At 38.8% G+C, this 22,620-nt stretch overlaps 1 protein-coding gene across 6 annotated transcripts in view; it reads right to left on the bottom strand.

The window, feature by feature from the left end:
* Positions 1–1,683: 1,683 nt before the first annotated feature.
* Dll (homeotic protein distal-less) overlaps positions 1,684–22,620 on the bottom strand; it is a 90,332-nt gene continuing 69,395 nt past the window's right edge. For 4 of the 6 annotated variants that reach the window (XM_072897608.1, XM_072897592.1, XM_072897629.1 and 1 more), the window contains exons 3-5: positions 10,855–11,026; positions 9,108–9,420; positions 1,684–7,086 (exon numbers count right to left, since the gene is read on the bottom strand). In XM_072897608.1, the coding sequence (XP_072753709.1) occupies positions 7,068–7,086; positions 9,108–9,420; positions 10,855–11,026 (504 nt within the window). In that variant the 3' untranslated portion in view covers positions 1,684–7,067. Of the gene's footprint in view, positions 7,087–9,103; positions 9,421–10,854; positions 11,027–22,620 lie in introns of those variants that run through there. The other 2 variants (XM_072897600.1, XM_072897611.1) reach the window with 2 other exon arrangements.

The raw sequence follows: 22,620 nt of genomic DNA, 5'->3' as shown, positions 1-22,620 counted from the left end.
CTGACCGCAGTGCATAGAAAGTATGTATGCAATGAACATACATATATACGCAATGACAGGACTTCAGTTCTGTTTTATACTTTTTTTATCTCCTGCCTTTTTCTTTTTCCTTCAGCGAATCGATGAAAAGAGAAAGGGAAGCCTTTTACATCAGTGGAATAAAAACTTCAATAAATCTGATTTACAGCATTCAAAATAAAATAAACTTCTTCTGTCCACATAAGCAGACTATTAATCAATTTAAAGATTTCGATAAAAAGAGAAGAAAAAGATGTATAACAATTTTTACGAGGAAGAAATCGATCTTCTTGCGATAATAGTAAATTGAATTCGACGTCGATGACGAGCTGCTCGTCTTCGAGGTAGCCGAAAGCAAATAAACATCCACTCGACATAATCTTTTCGAAGGTTGGCCGGGTCGAGTGCAGGCACCTACCTTGCGAGAATTCGAGCATGCTTCATCGAACATTGTATCCATTATATGTTTTTGTCTGCCCTTCTCCCCCGCCCTCCTCTTCCCCTTTTTCCGTGACTCGCGCGAGTCTTGCATTGTCGTCCCGAGATGGTCCTTTTCCATCTTCCCCTCTTCTTCCTTTTCTTCGTATATAAGTATAAGTTTACGTTTGGAAACCACGAGCCCACAAGGCCTCTCGCGGTATTCATCCCAACATCGGCATACCTTTTTCTGCTGCACGGTCCCGCACGAACGAGCGGCTCTAGTCGCGCGTGGCGAACGACGGATGTCTCGGAATAAAGTATGTACTCTGGCTCGGAGCCGTTTTTACTCAACATTTTTCTCAGCGAGTTTCTTGAACTCTCCAATGTCTGACATGCTGATTTAATTTGGTTGTATCACAATCGGTGGAAACAAAATTTTTATTTACTCTTAAAATAGATGAAAAGAGATACTTGGAATATATAATTACACAAGAAATAAATCTGAAGGAAACAAAAATAAAAATTTTCATATAATAAAAAACTCCTTTTTGCCATTAATTTTTTTTTAATTATTGTAGTACGTAAGAACGGGATATTTTGTATCTGCTTCTCTGAGCGAAACGTCTTCTTATAAGATATCGCGAGAAGACGCAGGATACAGTGTGCCTTCGGCTTTGAGAGCGAGATAGGAGTACAGTTATCCATAAAAGTAGAGCATGCGTACGTTGGCTCTAGAACGGCAGGTGGCTGCCGATGAATAAAGAGAGAAGAAGCAAAAGAAGGCGAACCGTCATCCATCGGGACAGCGCGAGAGATTTCTCGTTCACTCGGAAATGATTGAATCATTGAGCCGATGTTGTCCGCTCGTTATATACGAAAATGTAGTAATCATTCATGAAAGACATCGGCGACTCGCGTCATCAATTCGCCCATATACTCTTTTTGCGCTATCGTAAAAAAGCGCACATCAACTTTTTCCTCTTCAAACCTCATAGACTATTTTATAAACTGTTTTAGAAAAAAATTTTTCCTAGTTAAACTGATAGAGTCATTCGCACATTTTGCGTGCTTCGCTTGATGACGTTATCCGCGTTTTCACAAACTTACCTGATTGTTATGCATTTGCTGCAATTGAGTAGAACCTTTATTCCTTCTCTATAAATAAAAGATATTAATTTATATATATTTTATAAAGTTTCAGGATAGTGGGACGGGATTATATAAACGAAATACCACGAGACAGTGTTTTAAATTGAATTAATTAGTTATTCATATTTTATACACAATAGTAATCATAATTAAGGTGTTTTAGTTCCTCGTAATATTCTATATCCGTACAAGGGTACTCGGTAAAATCGATAAATTGGGGTCTGCCGTGTTATATTCTATATGTATATAGACGATTTTCTAGGCCTCTCTTGTTTCTTCTGTTACTCTCGTTCTCGTCTCATTTCTCTTTACATTCTTATCACAATATCGTATTTTACACAGATTCACTTACGGCTTACATGCTAGAGGGCCCCGGTGCAATATTTACAGATGTCCGGCGTTCGATCTGTCGGCCTCGCCGAGTCTGATCGATCTCCGATGGTTTGCACCGAGACTAGTAACGCTAGTAAATTCTATGGACTCTTTTTATACTGTTTACCATTCTCTTTCTCTCTCTCTCTCTCTCTCTCTTTTTAAGGAGAGAATCGTGTTAAGTTCGCGTTTCATTCTCGCGCGCGGCGCTGATCACCAATCCGCGTATTCGATAAAAGCGTGGAAAAAGTGAATCGCAACTACGTTATACGGCTGATTTCGCACGTTGCTCATCGAAACTGTTCGATGAATATCTTTCTGCGTCAGAGAAATTAATTTTAATATTTCCTGGAAACGAAGAGATATATAAGCTACGTTTGTACATCATCCTCTTTCTTGAAATTTTGAAAAGTACTGCTTAAATTCAAATTAACATAAAAGATTCAATTTTTCACATGCATGTAAAGATAGTTTTCCAATAAATGCAGCTTTCCAGAAAGTTCAACGCCAATCTTGACAAGAAGAATGAAAACGTATGCCTCATCACTTGGACCACGCTCACAATTGTTTTACGCTGTTTTCCACATTTCCGGCTTTACACGCAATTTAGGAACTGAGGGGAGCTTCGTCTTAAATTATATATGCATACACCTTCTTATTGCACCGAATCAAAACGCAAGAACCCATCCGAGAAGGCCATCTCGTGTGCCTCGTATTTGTTCGCAGCGCGGCTTGCGGTTAAATCTAACGGCACTTATTATTATATACGGGAGAGAATCGCCGCGCGTCTCTCGTTGTCATTGTCGCCGTCATCGTCGTTGCCGGTGTGCATACGACGTCATCCCGACGAAGACGACGACGACGACGATAACGCGGTTCACGTCACGATGTAGGAATTTAGCGTCGCCCCGGCGCAGCGACATCGATCCCCGGAACGTAGCCTACCTTCCAGCCCGCCTTCCTTTTTTCCTCGGCTCGCGGAACCTTTACGCGGGCTGCGTAATCGCGTAGCATTCAACAGCAAGCGCGGTCGACACGAGCGGAAGGGCATAAAACTAGTTTTGTACTGTTCTCTTTGTGCACCGTGGGGTAAAAACCCGGCAGCCGAATCCCGCCTCGAGTTTCCGCGCCGCGTCGACTTGCGCGGCGTCGACGCTTTTTTTCGTCGATTCTCAGGGAAATTTACACGGGTGCGTTTTATATATATATATATGTATATATATATATATATATATATATATATATACATATATATATATATACACGTGAGATCTCGCGTATATACTCTCGATTCTATTGACACGCGGCTTCGGAAACATATGTGGTTCTGGTGTCACGAAAAAATACACTCAATACAATTATTTTGAGATTTAATTCACAATTCGCCGTAGACACGTTATTATATTTCTACATGATTCTGTAATACAAATTTGTGTACCGCTGTCTTATATCTGGATTTGTTGTCCAGTCTCGAGAAATCGATGCACTTTGGATCATGTAAATACTATTAATTACGGATTAATGTACTTATATGAGAACGTACCGCGTTCGATCAATTTTCATCGAAGATAACATATCGAGGATTTCATACATAGGAGCGTATCCCGAATTCTTTAAAAAATTAAGGCATCTGAAATCTCTACACATCATATTATAATAGAGCTGCGTACTAATTGACCTAATAATTATGGAAATAATTACAGACATATTTAGACGTATTTTTTTTTTGTATCAAATGCAAGTTTTAAATAATTTTTTTTCACACCTGTAAAGTTACGATTTTGGGATTACGTCCCTATGTTATGAAACCCTCGAAATGCGTAAAAGATCTTACGTTGTAATAAAGCATCTATAGAAATTAGAAATTGAAAAGTTCAAATTTTTATTAGTCCATTAGTTCATTAAAAGATATACAAGTTTTAAAAGTGTCTTGTGTAGATATTAATTTTTTTTTTTTTTTTTTGCAAGAATCTGAGAGAGAGTTGAGTTGTGCGAAACCGAGAAACCTGGCGCACGTTTCAGCGCGCATCGCGACATGTGCCGAACGGTACCGTCAATCAGAGCGAAGGAAAAGGCAGAATCAGGAAGGAAAGGGACCATGTGGGACCATGCGTTCTCATGAGACGACCATTGTTGCACCGACGAGACAGTGGATCTAGGTCAGCGGTGGGGCCCGCCGACCCTCCCAGTTTCCCGCGGTTGCAAGCCACAGCCGTCGTTTTTGCGGTTTGGCGTCGCCTCTTGGAAAGCTAGATATTGCACGACGCAAGATGGCAAGGGTGACCCAATATGGCTGACGGAGGACAGCGAAGAAAAAACAGCGCAAAACAGACCGCCGCATTGTTCACCCGCAACTTGACCGGCTTACAGATCGCACATTCGGATATCTAGTTTCTAATTCGAGCATAAATCATTTAATCACTGCGGCAATGGAAGAAAAAAGAGAAGCAGCAAGCCTTTTTTTTAAGTTAGTGTGAGATTTTCTTTAAGTTTCTTAATTTGAAATAATAAAATATTACTCATAAAATTTTAGACACTAAATAAAATTATACCTCTCGCGTACATAAGATTATAAATAAATAAATATTTTTGAAATTAGCTATTTTTAAAATACGAATTCTCGATTATTGATTTATTATTTATTATGTATATAAAATATTGCAACTAAAAAAAATAAAAAAACAAAGTGTGCATTAAACAGAGTAGAATTACATTAAAAAAGATTATACTTTAAAGAATTAATTGAAAATTCAAATATCTTCTTTATGTTTCTCAAAATTCTTAATAAAATCGAACATAGACTCTTTAACCGAGATAATGATTTTTTTTCCAACTCGCCTCCGAACTGTCATTCCTTCGTTCATCTCTCGCGCGCTCTTTCCTCTTCGGAGGAGGCCGTGGCCGGTTGCCTCATCCGGGAAGAAGGGACCGGTGATTATAGCGAGCCACCGTGATTGCCGAGATCGTTTGACTCACGAAAATGTCATTAGGATTTCATTACTTCCAACTGCCTTGAGGAACGACTGCTCAACGAGTTTATGCAATGTTGTCTCTCTTTTTCCTCCGCTTCTCTCCTCCCTTACTCCCCCCTCCCCTATCCCACGTTTATTTTCTCGAAGAGGTTCCGCCAATCTTGTCATTCCTCTCTATCTCTACCGCGCGAAATACGGCACGAAGTAGGTCGGTTGCGCTCTCAGTTGTTGGGCAACTGTCACAAAGAATCGATCCGCCTAACGTCATCGGCAATTGACATTTACGATGAGACAGAAATTGGTCTTTAGAGATGCACGATCGTGCTAGATTCAGGAAAGTGACGAAAATTTCGTGTTGATCGAGCATAAAAAGATTATTCAATCTGACCCTATTATTTGCCAGGATTTATTTCGGAAATAAATATGTAATTACCAAATAGCAAAATACCGGATGTAAGTCATGGATCTCAAAATTGATTCACATCAATATTTTAATCATGTATGTCATATTATTACCACTATGATACTATCGCATTTCGATAACCATTGGGATTCGTAAAGTTTGATAGTAGTGAGAAGTTGAACAAGTTTAAATACTTTATCGTTTCCAACCAAATTTAAGAAAGTAGTTTTTAATAATAATAATAATAAATCATTTAATTGTCAACATTGGTGTGATCCTTTTCTATTCTTCCATGTCAGAGGAATCTAATTCAAAATTAAATTAAAATTCTTGTTTATCAAAAACTAATGCATTTGCTGTACCATTTGTGTCTGAGAGTGACAATGTAAATTAAAAACCTTCAAGTCAATATTTAAAATTTTAGATCGTAACAGAGAAACTGGTATTAATTAAATTTAAAAAAAATGTTTATATATTAAACCAAAATATTAAATAAAAAATATTTAATTTTGACAATTGAACGTAAAAGAAGTCTTTCTACAGATTTGAGACTTTTGATATACATACAAATACAATTAATTAACATCTAACTGTATTTCACGTTCGATTATTAGTTTTGGTAATTGCAGCGGTAACGTCGATTCAATATGTTTTCATAGAAAATAATTGTATCGCGTAACTCTTGTTATTTAATTAACAATTAATCGTAGCGATTAAAATCGGTACGCAATTTCACGCAATTGACAAACATTGTGGACAACATTTTTACAATGGAAACAATTACTTGGAGGCAATCTTTGCTTATAATTAACCGTAGTAATCAAATTAGATCCGATGCACGCAATTGCGATGGTCGACACGAACAGACATATAGAGAAGCCATTTTATTTCCCAGGAAAAAGATTCCTCGCGATTTTTATATTTTTTTGCGACAACGATTACTTGTCAAACACGAAAAGCGTTACAATCGTGATAATCCACTCAATCATATGCGAAGCGTTACAAGTACCCTCCAACTCGTAAATCGAACATTAAGACCACCAACGAAAACGACGTCGTTCCTCAGAGTATTCGCCTCACGAACGGTCAATTTTCGGCAATTTTATGTCATAAATCACTCTGTTATCCACATTATATTATCACCCATTTTATATAATATTTACTTCACCATATGAGGACGTTGCTCCTTTCTTCTTCCAACCAACGTCGATTTCATGCCGGGAAAACCGTCTCGTTTTCTTCGCAACGAAACAGCGCGCACCGAAACAATGTCACTTAATAGTCAAAAATCACTCGATGCACACGAACCGTTCATGACTTGTTCTCGATCGCTCCCGTCGACGTCACTCTAGTCCTCGTTGGCTGGAATCCCGATCCTCTTCGTTAGCTTTGAGAAACATTTTTTGACAGCGCGTCGTTGCCGATCTAAGATCGGCGTTTCTGGTTGCACATTATTCATCTCATTAATATTATTATTATTATTAATATTTCGCTAAAGGGCGCGTGTGTGCGTATCACACGCGTTGTCGCACTGTTCGTACTGTTCGTTCTCACTTTGACGGACGGCCCGCACGGATACCGGCATGCGGATTTTGTTAGACAATTAGAAACAATATTAACATTCAAATTTCCTCACGAGAGGCGCTACACATATTCACACTTTGACCGCTGGAATACGTCCACGGCGCCACGAAGAGGTGGTTCACCTGAACTCAGTTCGAGGGACATCTTCGTTAAACCGCTGGCCATACCCTGCAAATCGCACAGATGATCGTTCTGTTAGAGAAGATTCACCTATTATATGACAGATATTTTGCGAAATTCCAAAAGATTCAATTATATATATTGATCTACTCTAATTTCTTTATCAAACCGATATTTATCGCTCATAAATGAAAAATTTCACCGTAAATGTTTCAATAATTAATTAATTTTAAATCAAGTGTATTAAAGTATATTACGTCTTTCGATATAAATCTGCAGATATACATCTCTCTCTCTCTCTCTCTCTCTCTTTCTCTACTGTAAAAATATATTTTTCACGCTTATGTTATATCACATATACACTTCACGTCGATTCTCGCTGTTATTATATTATTAAAGAGATATGCGGTAACTTTGAAGCTTCCGGAATCACAGTGCGATGAATATTAAGGCAAGGCAAGTGAGGTAAATTTGTCGTGTCATGTTGGTTCTCGATGAATAGAAGAAACATCTAGCATGTCCCAAGGGGACATGTGACTGGCAGTACCAGTTTGCATTGAGGTGCGCTGATTGACACGTCGCACTTTAATTTCAAATTGAAAATGTCTATTATCGAAATACTATTCAATATTGCTCGTATAAAAATCACCGATACCGAGTTATAACAACTAGAAAGATAAAATTTTATCAATATATAGACATTTAGAAAATGCTGTTTATTCATTGTACGTTATAAATTCAACAGATTTCTTCTATAGAACACAATATTAATTGATCTCATGTAGGGTAAACTAGGGTATGATGACCATACGGAAAAGATGGCCATGGGCTGTAATTTTTTCAATAATTGCTACATAGTGCGCCTCTTTGGTCATTATCAAAAATAATCGATATTTATAGTAGTTTAGGTGCATACATTGTGCATTCGAAATAACGATATTGCGAATCTTACATCATATTTTTACTTTTGACTACCTGCAAAATTTTTCATTTGTCCACTAAAACCTGTTATAACATCGAATAAATTACAGTTAAGCTATCGTAATCAACGTTAGACATATTATAAATTATAAGTTAGAGATTAAAGTCGCTAGTATTATAAACAACGGGTTAATTAAAACGACCTGACTAGCCAAAATCATTCAATTGATTCACACGACGTTTCGACCATATGGTTGTGGTCCTTTTCAAGTGTAAACGTAAATTAAGAAAGAGAAGAAAGAATCCAATGGGACATGTTTAAATTTTATCTCAAATTTAATAACCGTTGATTTTAACTAAGTGACATATTTAATTGTTCCATGATTAAGTTCTACTTTTAAACATGTCCCATTGGATTCTTTCTTCTCTTTCTTAATTTACGTTTACACTTGAAAAGGACCACAACCATATGGTCGAAACGTCGTGTAAATAAATTGAATGATTTTGGCTAGTCAGGTCGTTTTAATTAACTCGTTGTTTACATATTATAAAGATATGTAAATTGTTATATGACATAATTTTTATTTTCGTTTTCACTATTTTTTTATAAATATTAGGGCCATCTTTTCGTCACTATAGTCATCTTTTCCTTAAAAGTTGGATAAGATGGCCAATGCTTATGTTGTACTATTTTGATAATATAAAATTTCTATTAAATATTTTCCTTTTAATTTCGATAATATTACGTAATTTAAGCTTCAGTAAACATAATATGTCAAACATTATTAAAAAATAACCAAAATAAAAGTATGTTTTTTGCATTTTAAAAAACTATGGCCATCTTACCCGAGTTTACCCTATCTTTATTTTCTAAAAGGTATCGTTATAAAAACCAAAGTGTCTCATATAATTCATAATTTATATATAACATAATATTAATATTAAAATATCTGAGACTAACATTTCTGTATTATTATTTAATTTTGATGTGTCTTTTTAATTTCTCAAATTTATCTTCATATTTTCAAATACCTCAAGAGGAAAGTGTACTGTTTTAGAAAAGTAATAATTTCGCGATAATCTGATCAGCTTCCAAGGGCGATGCATCAAACGATGCCTCTATCGATTTAGGAAAAGCGACAACTTACGTGAGCAGTCCAGGATTAGGGTCCGCCTGGTACCAGGAGTACTGCGGCATGTAGCCTGCGTGATGCGGCGGCGGTGGCGGTGGCGGTGGATGATGCCCGGGCGTGTGCGGGTGATGATGGGTGTGAGGCGGCGCGTGCGGATGCGGATGGTGCTTCATCTCGCCCGGCCAGGAGGACGCCGGCGGGCTCTCGTTGTGCTGAGGCGACATCTCGCTTCCGGGGCTCGAGCTGCCGGGGGTGTGACCGCCGCCCCCGCCGCCCATGCCGCCCAAGTAACCCGTCGTCGGGCTGCCCGACACGGAACTTCCGCCTCCTGCAACACAAACGCAAACCGGGGAACCCCGTTTGAGAATCTCGCTCTCGCAGATTCTCTCGCGCCTGTTCCTGATGTCGCTGTCGCATTCAAGCTGCGCCATGCGTTGCACATGCAGCTGCGCGCGCGCCTTCAATGGGACATCAACGTTATAAATTGTATTAATAGCGCGAGGGTGCTTTCCGCGCCCGGCATTGTGCGTTAATGCATCTGGTAGCTGTTACGGAGACGGGAAAAGTTTCCAAGATGGTTGGACGCGATTGCTTCGATATCGCGAGCTGGTTATGTTGGGGTTCGTTCTGAGAATGTGAGGTGTATATATAGTTCATCCCCGACTCTGTATATACGTCACGCTTCCGTGACATTTCGCCGTTTAGAAACGCTCTGATTTTTATCCTTTCCCCGAAACTTTGTTACCTTGACGCTATTCTTAAGCACGAAACGGTTGGAGCTTTGTACTCATTAGTGTAAGTAATGAGATAAATTATAAGTACATGCATTCACTTGTACTTAAATTTTTGCGACGGCTATTCCAAGAAAAATATTAACGTAAGAATAATTTAATACATTATAAAAGCTTGTAAATAATTTATCTAATATCAATCGAAATTGCAACAAAGCAATTCAAGTGCAACAATAAATTTAAAAAATATGAAAATATGATATACATACAGAGAATTTTTATATAAATAAATTTCTCAATGTGTATATATATATATATATATATATATATATATATACTTATACGTGTGCGTGCAAAAAGATAGAACTTATATAGTTGACTGAAATCACTGTGTGAGGCATAATGACGCGCATCGGGAAGTGCATAGCAAATTTCGCTATGCTGAGTGGTACTTCTAGCAAGAGAAATTTCTCAAGATGGGGTTAATTACGCCGACTACATCTTTCGTGGCACATTTCCGAATAAATCACTCACGAGGCAGATTTTAGATTACCGTTAGCCGCAGAAAGAGAGCAGCGATGTTGCAACCGGTACCGTCGCCGGGGACAACCGACATCGGGCGGGTAGCAAAGAATCGCGCGATGGTAAACGGCAGCCGGCGAAAATTGCGTCGGATTATTAGTATTGTAATTACGGACAGGAGCGAGTTTTCGCGCACAGATTGCGACGATGATGCGGTAAGTGATGGAGTAGCCCCGTCGACCGTGCAATCATCGCACACGTTTACCACTGGTGACATTCAATTAACATTCGTGAACGTTCGGCCGGTTAAAAATGCGGGCAATCGAGATCGCGAAAATAGATCGATCGATCAGAGATCGAGAGTGATTCGATCGACTGCACGCTTTTCCGAAACGTCAATTAAATATATGATAAAAGAAATTTTTTATATACTTATGTCGCATTTTTTTTAAATTTTAATTCACACCTGTGTACTTATTATATTTATGTAACTATATAATATAACTCACCACCTTGCATGAGACTTCCGGGTTGACCGGGTTGAGGGGATGGTCCTCCGGGTAGAGCGGTTCCACCCGCTAGAAGACTGCCATGCTGGCCACCACCGCCACCCCCGCCCTGCTGCGCTGCCTTCATCATCTTCTTGTACTTACTCCTTCTGTTTTGGAACCAGATTTTCACCTGCAAGAAAAATCAAGATCTTTGAAATAAAATTTAAATATGTTGGAAAACATAAAGCTTATATTCAGAAATTTTATTATATGCTTATCTAAGCACAAGGATTTGACTTTTAAAGTATTAATAGAAATAAATATAGTCTTGTGTCAATATTATGATGGCCGTCTTCCTATACTTTATTTTAATAATGAAGATAATTTCCGTCAACCTTCTGAAGATATTAAAGTGAAAGAATAAATGGCGAAGATTGAGAAAGATAAAAAAAAAACTCTTGAGGACAAAAACGCTTGTGATTGGCTAGAATAAGTTATAAATAAACTTGTTTTATTACATTCTATGTTGAATACTTATTAATGTGCATTAGCATTCAGTATTTCAAGATTATTTTCTTAAGGCTATTATTGTCTATATATGCATACATTTGCGTAATAAAATAATAATTAATTTATAAAAAAAACTAAACTCTTGTACTAAAAATTTAAATATTTATAAATATAGAATTAAATAAATCATAAACTGTAGAAAATATGTCTTTATATTATTATTATTTTTATAGCATGTAATTTTAACAAAATTCTCTCGCTCCTCACACATTATGACTTATGGGTATACGATAAATTGTAACATTTACAACATAATTATACATATTAAATATAATCATCGTAACTCATCATATATAAATATCATAATAATTATCATAATTTACATTACGTTAACTATTAATGTATTCTTTCCGGAATTTCCTTAAACTATCGAATCAATTCATTAAATTATTATGAAATAAAATCACGAGCGTTTTCGTCGGGATACATCGTTCGATTATCGATTCGACCGTGCATGGAAATACACTTTGCAACTGTACGATGATGCGCAGGTATGCCTGAATCTAATCCGATGCTTCGCATCATTGCTCCGTGCCGCCGTAGTTAGATTTAAGAAAAAAGAACGCTCATCGTTTCGTAATCGTCGTTTCTTTTGCCTCCTCCGTGCGATGCATAGAACCGCAGCGGCAAGCAACTTTGTCGTCCTGATACCGGTGCGCACGCGCGATCACTAGGATTGCACATGCTGTTTTTTTTTTGTCTCAGCATCCGCACACATGCGTCGCATACACGTGACGTGCTAGCTCAATCTTACGTAACCTTGCCGTCGCGGAACTCTAAGTGTGTATACGTATTACAGGAATACGCCAAGTATATATTCACGGTTTTGTACAGCAAGTTCGAAGCCATATGTTCGGACATGTACCGTTCAAGTCATTGAAACGAAATAAAATTTATTGTTTAAAGACTCCTTTTTACCCTTGATGTGACACACGGTATCTTTTTTTTTATTCCATAAAAATAGCTGTAAATTTTATTTCACCTAAAATATTATTAATATATATTATATGTATATTATATATTTTATTCACATATATGTAAATGTCCATTAAATCCACAGATTGTTCAATTTCCACAAGAATATAGTTTCTTTCTCTCATATCAAAGTAATAAGAGGTCGATTATTATTTTTAGAAGCTTTCCGTATGCGCCCCTGACATGTTCATGACTCTGTCATTCTCCCACATACGATGTAATAGAGGTATTCGGATATGCCGGATGACTCGGACAAAAACAGAGACATATACCTTTTTATTAATAGTATGCTAGACTTAATGACTTTTTAACGAGCTATCCGCTACAAAACCATCCAAGCTTACTCGATCAAACCTGATATTCCACTGCCACGTCGATCAAACACTGCGGTCGTGAAATACAAAATGAATACAACGAATACGCGCGTCGCTATTCACCAAACACACGAGAAATATTTTTCATAATTAAAGATTACTTTCCTTTCACGACAATCTTAACCCTGTCGAACGATGTGTTCGCATATATAAATATAAATATATATATAAATATGCGGTAAGAATGTAAATTATGAGATAAATCGTATACTGGCGTGTGTGAATTAATTGAATGAATTATTAAATATACAACAAACAATTCTTCACAAATATTCTTGCGCGAAAAAAGGAAGAAAAGTTCCTTTTTTTATTGTTGCTTTATTAGTACGGCATTTATTTAATCAATCTTTTTTAACGCATCTTACGACAATATATGTAGTTGGTATTAACAATTTTCTTTATTTTATAAGATATAATATATAATTATTTTTTTATTTTATAAGACGTGAGAAAATGATACGTAAACATGTTTTTTTTCTTTCTTGCAATTAGGTGCGTCTCTTTATTTTTAATGAACTCGTATGATGTTGCATTACTCTCGATGCATCACCGATCGCCTCCTTCTCTATCCTTTTAGGATCTCGCTTTTGACTGGACGTGAATTGACTTAGTTAATTAAAGTACTGTCCAACTTTTGATTGACGTTCAAGGTGTAAAAAGTTGACGACATGAATATACGTATGTGCATATTGCTTTAGAGTCTTGCGTAATGGAGGTATCACGAGTTGGCGAGGTGAGTAGTGCAAGTCTCTTTATTAAACAATGCTTTAAGTTAAGAATATATAAAAATATTAAATAAAATGAGATACAATAAAAAAAATTATTTAGGCATTTTACCAAGTTACACACTGCAATTATAAATCAATAGAACTAAATAAAAGATTATGATTTAGAGACGTGCAAAAAAAATATTTTTCTCTCTCTCTCTCTCGCATATAGATTAACTATTCGAATAGATTTGCAAGTATGGCAAATAAGAAATAAGAGATATTTGCAACGTGTAATCAAATATAACGCGCTTGCCGATCGCAATTGCGTCATACTGATGCAGATTTCACTTTCCGCTCATTTTCCTAATACGCAGAACGATGATGTACCCAGGGCGGATCGAAAAGCCGAGACTAATCGGTAGGTACGGCACGGCGCTCTTGCATTATACATAAGAGCGAAGAAACTAGAAATAAACTGTGCCTTCAGTTTTGCGGAACACGCATCGTCACACTCCGCCGTGGCCTCTTCATTAAAATCACGGCACGAGCTACCAAAAGAAACGTCTTGACCGATACAGATACATGGCGCGTATCTACAAGATATATATGGGGTGTCTCAAAATCTTCGTCATAATTTTAATAATTAGATTAATCTCGTATCAATATTCTCTCCAGAATAAAATAACCAAACAAGTTTTAATAGATTCGTGATGTCAAAGTGACTACGTAAAAAAAAAAAAAAAAAAAAAAGAAACAATGTTACGAAAGACATTTGAAAGATATTTGCATCGACTCGAATCTCGTCGAAACGTCAGGTGGGTGATAATTCCGAGGCACCCTATACGTACACGCTACATATCATCGCGAAAAATATGCCGGGGCAACATCGACGTCGACTTCCTCCGGCCTCTGGCCGGGCGAGCGTGCGCCCGGCGTGCCGGCGCAGATAAATCTCTTTCTAATTGCTCGCTGAAAAACTCGGCCGCGGTTGCGCCGAGTCGAGATGGCGCCCGACAAAGGCCAGCAGCGCTAAAACCCGCTCTCGACGTGCTTTATTTCGCTCGGGTAGCCGGTCAAGCCGGCCAGCCAGCCGGGACGAAGCGGATCGCACTCGCCGCGGTTTGTTTATTGATATTTACAGCCGGCGTTGACAGGGTACGACGCGCATCGACGGTAAGGGATGCACCTTCCTTCGCGAGGATAATATAGGAGGGTTGGGCCTTTTTTCGATTTGTCGGCGGCTTCTCTCTCTCTCTCTCGCGGGAACGTCATGAATATAACTACACGTGTGTGTCGGCGCAAAGCTTTAATTAATATCTTTTTTCCAGGTGTCGTCCAATATGTTATCGTTCTCCTCTTTCTGCTCTTACGGTCACTCGAAGAAAAAGATCACGGACAATGATTGTACTTTATACGCAGCGTAACTAAAGAATATATTTATTATTATACACTCAAAAAAATGATCTTGCAATTTCAACAAAAATTTTCTAGGTGTAAAAAAATTAACTGCAACAGATAAATTATTACCAAATACTGTGATATTGTATATATTTTGCACTTAATCAATTTAAATGACAGAGACAGAATTTATATCTGTACTATTAGTGTAATTTAGACAGAAAATTGTTCTGCCTATCTTTAAGGCCTATTTAAAAGGACAATTATATTTGTGATTAATATTTGGCAATGGGATCTAAATTTTCTAGAGGTATTGCTAGAATATTGCTACTATAAATTCTATACGTGACAAACAATATTCTAAGAGATACAAAAAGTAGCGATAAATTTTAATTGAGACATCTAGAAATCTATCTACATTAGCAAAATATTTTTTTGAGTGTACATTTATACCTTCTTGCGTTAATCAATTTCCTTTTCTTTCGCTCTTCTTCTTTTAGAATATTGTGAAAATAATTCCAGCTTTTAAACGATTTAATATTATCAGTTACATAATTTAATATTACATCAATTTTTGCATATTTGTTGCTATATTATTATGTATTATATCTAATGATATATGACGAATCTGTACAATTTTATTCGCTTTCTATTCGATAGGGAAAGCGATATTGAAACGCGCATGTGAAAACATAAAGTTTTATGGTGTGAAATGTGGTCTGGCATAATAATGATTGTTCTCGCAAAGCGGTACGACAAGCTTGGTCTTCAATGATTTATTACTTCTTGCATTCATTATTCTGTTATTAGCATTCTTTCGCTCAAATCTTTCCCATAATTTGCGTACCGCACGAATAAGAAAAATATCGAAATTTAAGATCATGTGTATATCGACAAGATTTTTTTTTTCCAAATATAATATTTTCTATACGAAATTTGTAAATCTCTCTTTAATGTTAATAATTTATTTAACTTTGTTACATATATAATTTAATTGACAGTGTTTCACAAGAATTGTTAACGTGCTATTCCAAGCATTCTCGAGCAGTTTTACCTGTAGAGCAAAAATATTTTTATTTCTACATAACTTTTACAGACTCTAATTTATATAAAAGATTAGAGTTTTCATGCAACCTATATATAAAGAAACCGCACACCGGTGCTGAAGATAATTATAGAAATAAATCAAATTACACTCCGAGAGAGTGAGTTATAGAGCCGTCTGTTGGTAGCAGACGCGAGGTAGTAATCAAAATCGCTTTTGCTCGAGCAACGTTACAGCAACGTGGAGCGAGGCGTCGAGCGGAATCCACAAGGACTACGTCGCGCGAGTTAAAAAGAAGCGTAACCGAGGGAACGAGTCGAGAGATACGAATGCACCCTGACGCCGACGGGCACCGGCACGGTGGCAAGCTGTCGTTATCTCTCTCGACCGGACTCGACTTAGACGCGCGTGTTACGTGGCTCCTCTGGCCGTCGGGCGAGCAAAAATTGCAACGCGCGCGAAGCAGCCAGCCGGTGGTCGCTCTTCGCCTCGCCTGGCCTGGCCTGGCCTTGTGCGGACAAAAAAAGGAAGCGAGGACGCCGTTGCTGCCGGGCCGCTGATGTTGCCGCGACCAGCAACGGGCTTCCGACGTCGCCGCGGGCGAGGAACTCGGTAACAGTCCGCGCTGTCGATATCGCTGATGCATACTCAATGAGCGATGGATCGTCGCCTGAGGGGTGGGAGAATTGCCAGTAGGCAAGGGGCAGGAGGAAGGTGGCAGGGATTGCGATCGAGGGAGACAGGTAAGATTTTAGACGAAAAAATGCAACGCGGATCGAAGGCGATGCTGTTTAATATGTATGAGTGGCATCTAGGAGTAATATTATCTCTGTATAAATGGAAACGCGTTCTCCCACCGCAATTCGATCCGCGTCAGGACTGCATCCTTGGATCGCGATGCAGCTCGATGATTTGGAGTCGCTACACCTAATACGAGGAAGGGGGACGGGGAACTGCGGAAGGATGAGTCGTTAGAAGTTGCGACCTTCTTTTTAGATGGCTGGAACTGCGGATGTGACGTCAGACTTTGAATCGTTATTAAGAAATGTTTTAAAGATTCATCAACAAAGACGATAGTAATCGCGTTCTACAAGTATTAATAAAATATTAACAATTTAAGAAATATCAAGCAAATGTGAAAAATAATTTTTCTGAGAACATGCCTTTAGTTGTATATTTGTTGTTTTTTGTTTTGTGCGGTAAGGTTCTGGGTGAATCGATTTTGAATCGATAGTGTTTGCTCTGCTAATATTGGTCGAGATAACGTACACGTGGCACGGCCAGTGGAATAAATTTACTTGTCATAAATGTAACGCGCGATTAGCAAAAAAATTAATCTTCGATTTCATAATTAATGCACATTGATAAATTATTTTTACATAATTTTTGTTTCAAGTATTATATCTTGTGTCAACTATCACTGTACGATATCAATAAAATGTATGGAAATGGTTTGGTAATTTCACACTTTATTTATAGAATCAACTAAATTACATAATCTATTGCAAACATTTGTCATAATTCTATTACATGTTAAAATTTAATTTGGCAAATTATGTCAACAAGTGTCACTCAACTGCAATTATATTATGTATGATATATGTTCTTCATCGTTGACCTTATCGTAACTCATCCTTCATCTGATCGAAATGGAGACTGAACAATTAAATGCAATTACGGCGACGGCGATGATGATGGCGCGATTAATGATACAATACGAAGTCAGTGAAATAGTTCACATAGTTGTGTAACATTTGTAGCATGCCTTCGTAATTTATAAGATAATAATCAATCATTAACTACATTTATAAAAAATTGCTTCGTCGATATTAGTACTTAATTTATTGCACGAATTGATAAAAAATATTTATTAACCACATTTTAGAAATTTTTATTAATTAAAATAACGATATTATTGAGTATTAAAAAATGCAAATTTCGAATGTCAAAATTGAAATCGTTATAATACAAGTGCGAATTACATCGATTTCTCACGTAAATCTATAGGAAATTGAAAGTTATATTGCTGATCGAGTTATTCCCGCAGTGGGGTCGATTCCCCTTCATACAGTGGGACCCCCGTCGGCGCGTTCTGAATGATCCAATCTGTCCGCACAATAAATAATCACGCATATATCGGTGCAGCCTACCTGTGGCCGAAAGCCGTAACAAACTAATCTGTCGTTAGTTTCTGATGCCGGTGCATTTGGCCCGAGGATTTTCAACGAGTGCGATAAAGAAGAGAATATACAGATCATCTCGTCTGCATTCCCTCCTGCTTTGTACAGCTAAGTAAATAGATGAATGAGCATGCATCTGATAGCGCCGAATTGGTTAGTGCACTTGTTCGCACGAAAAGGGGAAAGAAAGATAGAAAGGAGATAATGCTCTCTCGAGTGATATATCAAAGCGCATTACAATTCACTTTGACAATATACTCTCGATTTACGTAGCTGTTTGTTAAAAATTAAAACTGAAGAATATGCGATAAAAAATATCAAATATATGTACTTTATTATCAATTGTAAAATGCAGTTTTTTTTTTCTAACTGTTAAGATGCATCTATCATATGCTCTATACTGAAAATCACATACATAGACGCAGCTGGACAACATATGTTGCATATTTTGAAAAGAACAGTCAGTCGCACACACGGCGGATATCATACAGCACCTACATTTCTAGCTATCGGCTGGATGAAGGAAGGGAGAGGAGGGAGAGGGAGAGGGAGAGGGAGAGGGAGAGGGAGAGGGAGAGGGAGGTCAGGGAGAATAATAACAGCCGTGTAAATGCGTCACTAGGGCCCCGTACGTTCGCATAATGCTATAATGCCTTTTTTTTTTCATTTCGCTCGCCCGCTCACTCCCACAATGCAACGTCGGCCTCTCCCGCCCTCTTGCCCCTCTCGTCCACGGTGTCGAGGGCCCCTCGCTGCTTCGGCGGTTCCCACTTCCTGCCTGGCATCGGTGATGCGCAGTGCCACCTTAACAACGAAATTCCCCAACGTTGCAGCGGTCCTCTTCGCTTTTGTTTCATTCACGGTTGTTCCTTTTATATGTATGACCGCGGAACATGGCGGGGGAAAGTATGCGTCGGAATCCGGCGATGATACAAAAGGAATTACAGATGTTATCACAAGCGGCCTGATTCGCATGTTCCATGGAATTCGCTGCGTTCAGATTTCAGCTAAGCTCCTCAACGACTCCTCGCGTAGCAGATTACATCCTGAGTAATTCCAAGGACGGTCTTGATCTTCTATCATTCCTCATGTCATGCCGCGTTCACACGCGATACCCGCCAAAGGCATATTAATTATAAGTAGCGAGTTATTGGAGAGGGGTAGGAGGGGTTGAGTCTTTCAACAAAATACAATAAAAAAAGAAAAAAAAGGATGATCGATAATTTGACTCGCCTCTCTACCGGTTTCCCTTACTCGCCACACACGTGCAGTCTTACTATTTTTTTCGAGGTGGGATTAATGGAGTTTCGAACGATGCTGTCGTCGCGTCGCGTACAATGTTGCTCACGATCGTTGGCTTCTGATGATCGTTTTGTCGGCCGACAAAATCGCGCGTACTGGCTTTGAAATCTGTGTGAAATCTTAATCGGAAGCGCGATTATCGCGATATCGTTATTATTATACGTTCCGCGCATTCCGCGTCCGCTTCGTAGCGCGCCGACACGAGGTCGCGCGGATGACATACGAAAAGTGGTTGAAATCGAAACGCAATTCCGTAGTGGGCTCACGTGCCGGCAACAACGGTGACACCGTGACGAGAGCGGAATATACGAAGCGCTGTACACGAAGCGGTACAACACCCGTCGCTATTTCTTTGTACCACGTCGCCGTGTGTTATTTTGTACATATTCATAACGGCGTTACATCACCGGTGTGTACCGCGTGTGCATTATTTCTCTCTTCCTCTCTCTCTTTATTGATCCTCTTTTTTTTCTGTCTCTCTCTCTCTCTCTCTCTCTCTCTCTCTCTCTCTCTCTCTCGATTTTTTTCTGCTTTCCGTTTCCACGTCCACGGATACCAATCAGTGATTGTCATCCATCAACGTCCGTCGGTGATGCGTTTCACGCGGATTTATTATGTCTTGAGGAATGACCAGGCAGAAATAGTACTGTCGCAATTAAAGTGCGATTAATGCACTGCGAGCGCAACAAGTCGCTGATTTTTGCGACTGCGATGAATATTTTTTAAAAAACTCAGTGCTAATTATATATATATATATATTCGCTACTTTACTTGAAGCAAAACGTGGCATTAAAAATATTACAAATATAATTGCATTCATCGAAGAAATAAATACGAACGAGTGAATCTTCTCCCGAGATTGTACCCAAACGACTCCAATTAGTGTTTCGTACTTTATAATTTTCCTCTAACAAAGAAACATTATATTTCTTTATTATGCAAGATGTGTAATTAATGTTTTAAAATCAGTTAATCTTTCTTTCTGAAAGCGTGTATTGTAAGAAAGCGCGTAAGTAATTCAATTAATTTTTCATAATTAGTAATGCTCTTCCTTTTAAAGGAAGCATAAATTTTTCTGACTTCCTGCGCGGGCGCCAATAACTTCTCATTATCAATTATGTTGTTATTGTTAGCCAATGCGACTAGATCCCTAATCAAATCGGAGGTCTTTCACACCGCGAGCTGTGCGATGTGTATGTGTGGGTCTCGATGAAGTCTCAGTTATTTATCCCTTCAAACACGCAGTTTGCGCGAGAGGCATTTACGTAGGATCAGCAGCCGCAACCTGTGGTCCTGCGTTACGTGAGAAATCTTGGGGCACCGTTATTGTATATCGCGCCGGCTGTCGTTCGCAAGACACAAAGGCCCTATTCATCCGCATGCAATTGCATATGTAGGAACCGATCTTGACTTCTTCGTCATATTGCGCATCGTGCCATCCTCTCTGCCGATGAATACATCTTTCTTGTTCGCTCAACCTCGTTACCGCGTAACATCGTGGCGGAAAAAAATTTACACAGCAAACTAGAGGCAAAACGTGTACGTGCATCTCCTCCCTATAAAATCGGAAGAGGCATCTTTCGATCGGAAACTCTGTACATACGGACGTTTTAATACCATGAAAATGCATCTCGCGTTAATGTCGCGAAACTATCGATCGATCGTAGAATCATTATTTAGAGTACAGGCAATTGTTCATTCGCAGTTATGTACATGGTGCGACAAGAAGGGATTATCAATCTTCCTATCTTGTCAAGATTAATAGGGCGATAGTATTTTTACGACACGAGCTATTAGCTTTATAGGGTTATTAAAATTAATTAACATCCGTTTATTTCTTGCGCTAATTAAGATACAGCGATTTACAGACGGTTCCTCAACTGAGGATGAAATTACACTCGCTGATCAAAGCTGGAAAATCTCGAGTTTTACTTTATCAAGAGTATACGCATTACAAAGTTCGATAAAAAGAAATACGTGAATTGTTATGTGCATAATTATGTGAAAATTATGACATATTTTATAGAGAATGTATATATTACTAAATATCAGAGAGAAAAGTTTATCTCAATTGTAATCGGAATTAAATAACGAGAATAATCAAAAACATTGATGCGTGCGATTCGCCGAGATTTCATCAGATGACCTCGAAAGGCGGCGCCTGTAAATGTAGGCTCAAACCGCATCTTTCTCAGCGCATTTGGGAAAGCGCTCGTTAGGGCCGCGGATGGTGGATCCATCCACTTCGCAATTTTCACGGTGAGCATGACGACGGAAGCTCGTCGGACATTCCCATGTCCGTGTTCTCGCGAGTTTCCACGAGCCGGAATTAGTCCTCGTTTGTAGGTGGGTACCTTCGTCATGGTGAGCGGTTCGCAGCATGGTTTACCGGACAATCGTGGTGGACGCGCTCGAGGACGATGAGCGGAGACAGGACAAGAGAGAGAGAGAAAAAGATATAAATCGGGAGGGGGAAAAATAGTAGGAGGGAGGCCGGGGAAAACAACAGAAGGAAGACAACGGGAGAGAAAGGGAAAGAAAGAGAGCGAGAGAGAAGCTACCTTCTTCTTGGTAGCGGCCGCGGAGGAAGAGTACGAGGGACCACCGTGTATATATATATAGGGACGCGAGAGGGGCGAGGAGAATGTCGTGCTGTGCTCATCGAGGTGTAGATCCTCGTCCCCTGGGTCGTTTCTACGCCGTGGTCAGCGTCCCACTAAACCACGGCCACGTTTACGTTGTCACTTCAACCGCGTCTAAACCGTTGTCGTATGTGGCAACGTTAATCTTACTCGATCTTACGCGATCGTGAGGATTTGTGCCGTTCTTCCGGTGAGCGACCGATTTCTCGCCGTTACACGATAAACTACGTTGATGGGATATTATACGACGGATAATCGTCGAATGTCTACCGATAGTGATGTAGAATCGATAAACATTCGTAGGATCGTTGCAGCCTCCAGTTGCTAAAAACGCAAAAATAGTCGCGATAAAAAAAATAATCTGAATTTTCTTCACGAATGTAAAAAAAAAGGATCGAGAAGGACGTGAATCTTTCTCTTTTGTAAAAGTCAACGGTAAAATTTATTCGACGATATTACGAATTCCGTGACTTCTCTTTCTCTCATATTTGCATGACAACTACGCTATTATGCTGAAAATTCCATCCCTTTCACGCTCGCGTTTCAGCGAAACTTGGCACTCGGCATGCTTCTTCCATTAAAGCAACA

Source organism: Anoplolepis gracilipes, chromosome 1 (assembly GCF_047496725.1).
Source record: "Anoplolepis gracilipes chromosome 1, ASM4749672v1, whole genome shotgun sequence".
Taxonomy (NCBI): domain Eukaryota; kingdom Metazoa; phylum Arthropoda; class Insecta; order Hymenoptera; family Formicidae; genus Anoplolepis; species Anoplolepis gracilipes.
This window is presented reverse-complemented; position numbering and strand designations above follow the sequence as displayed.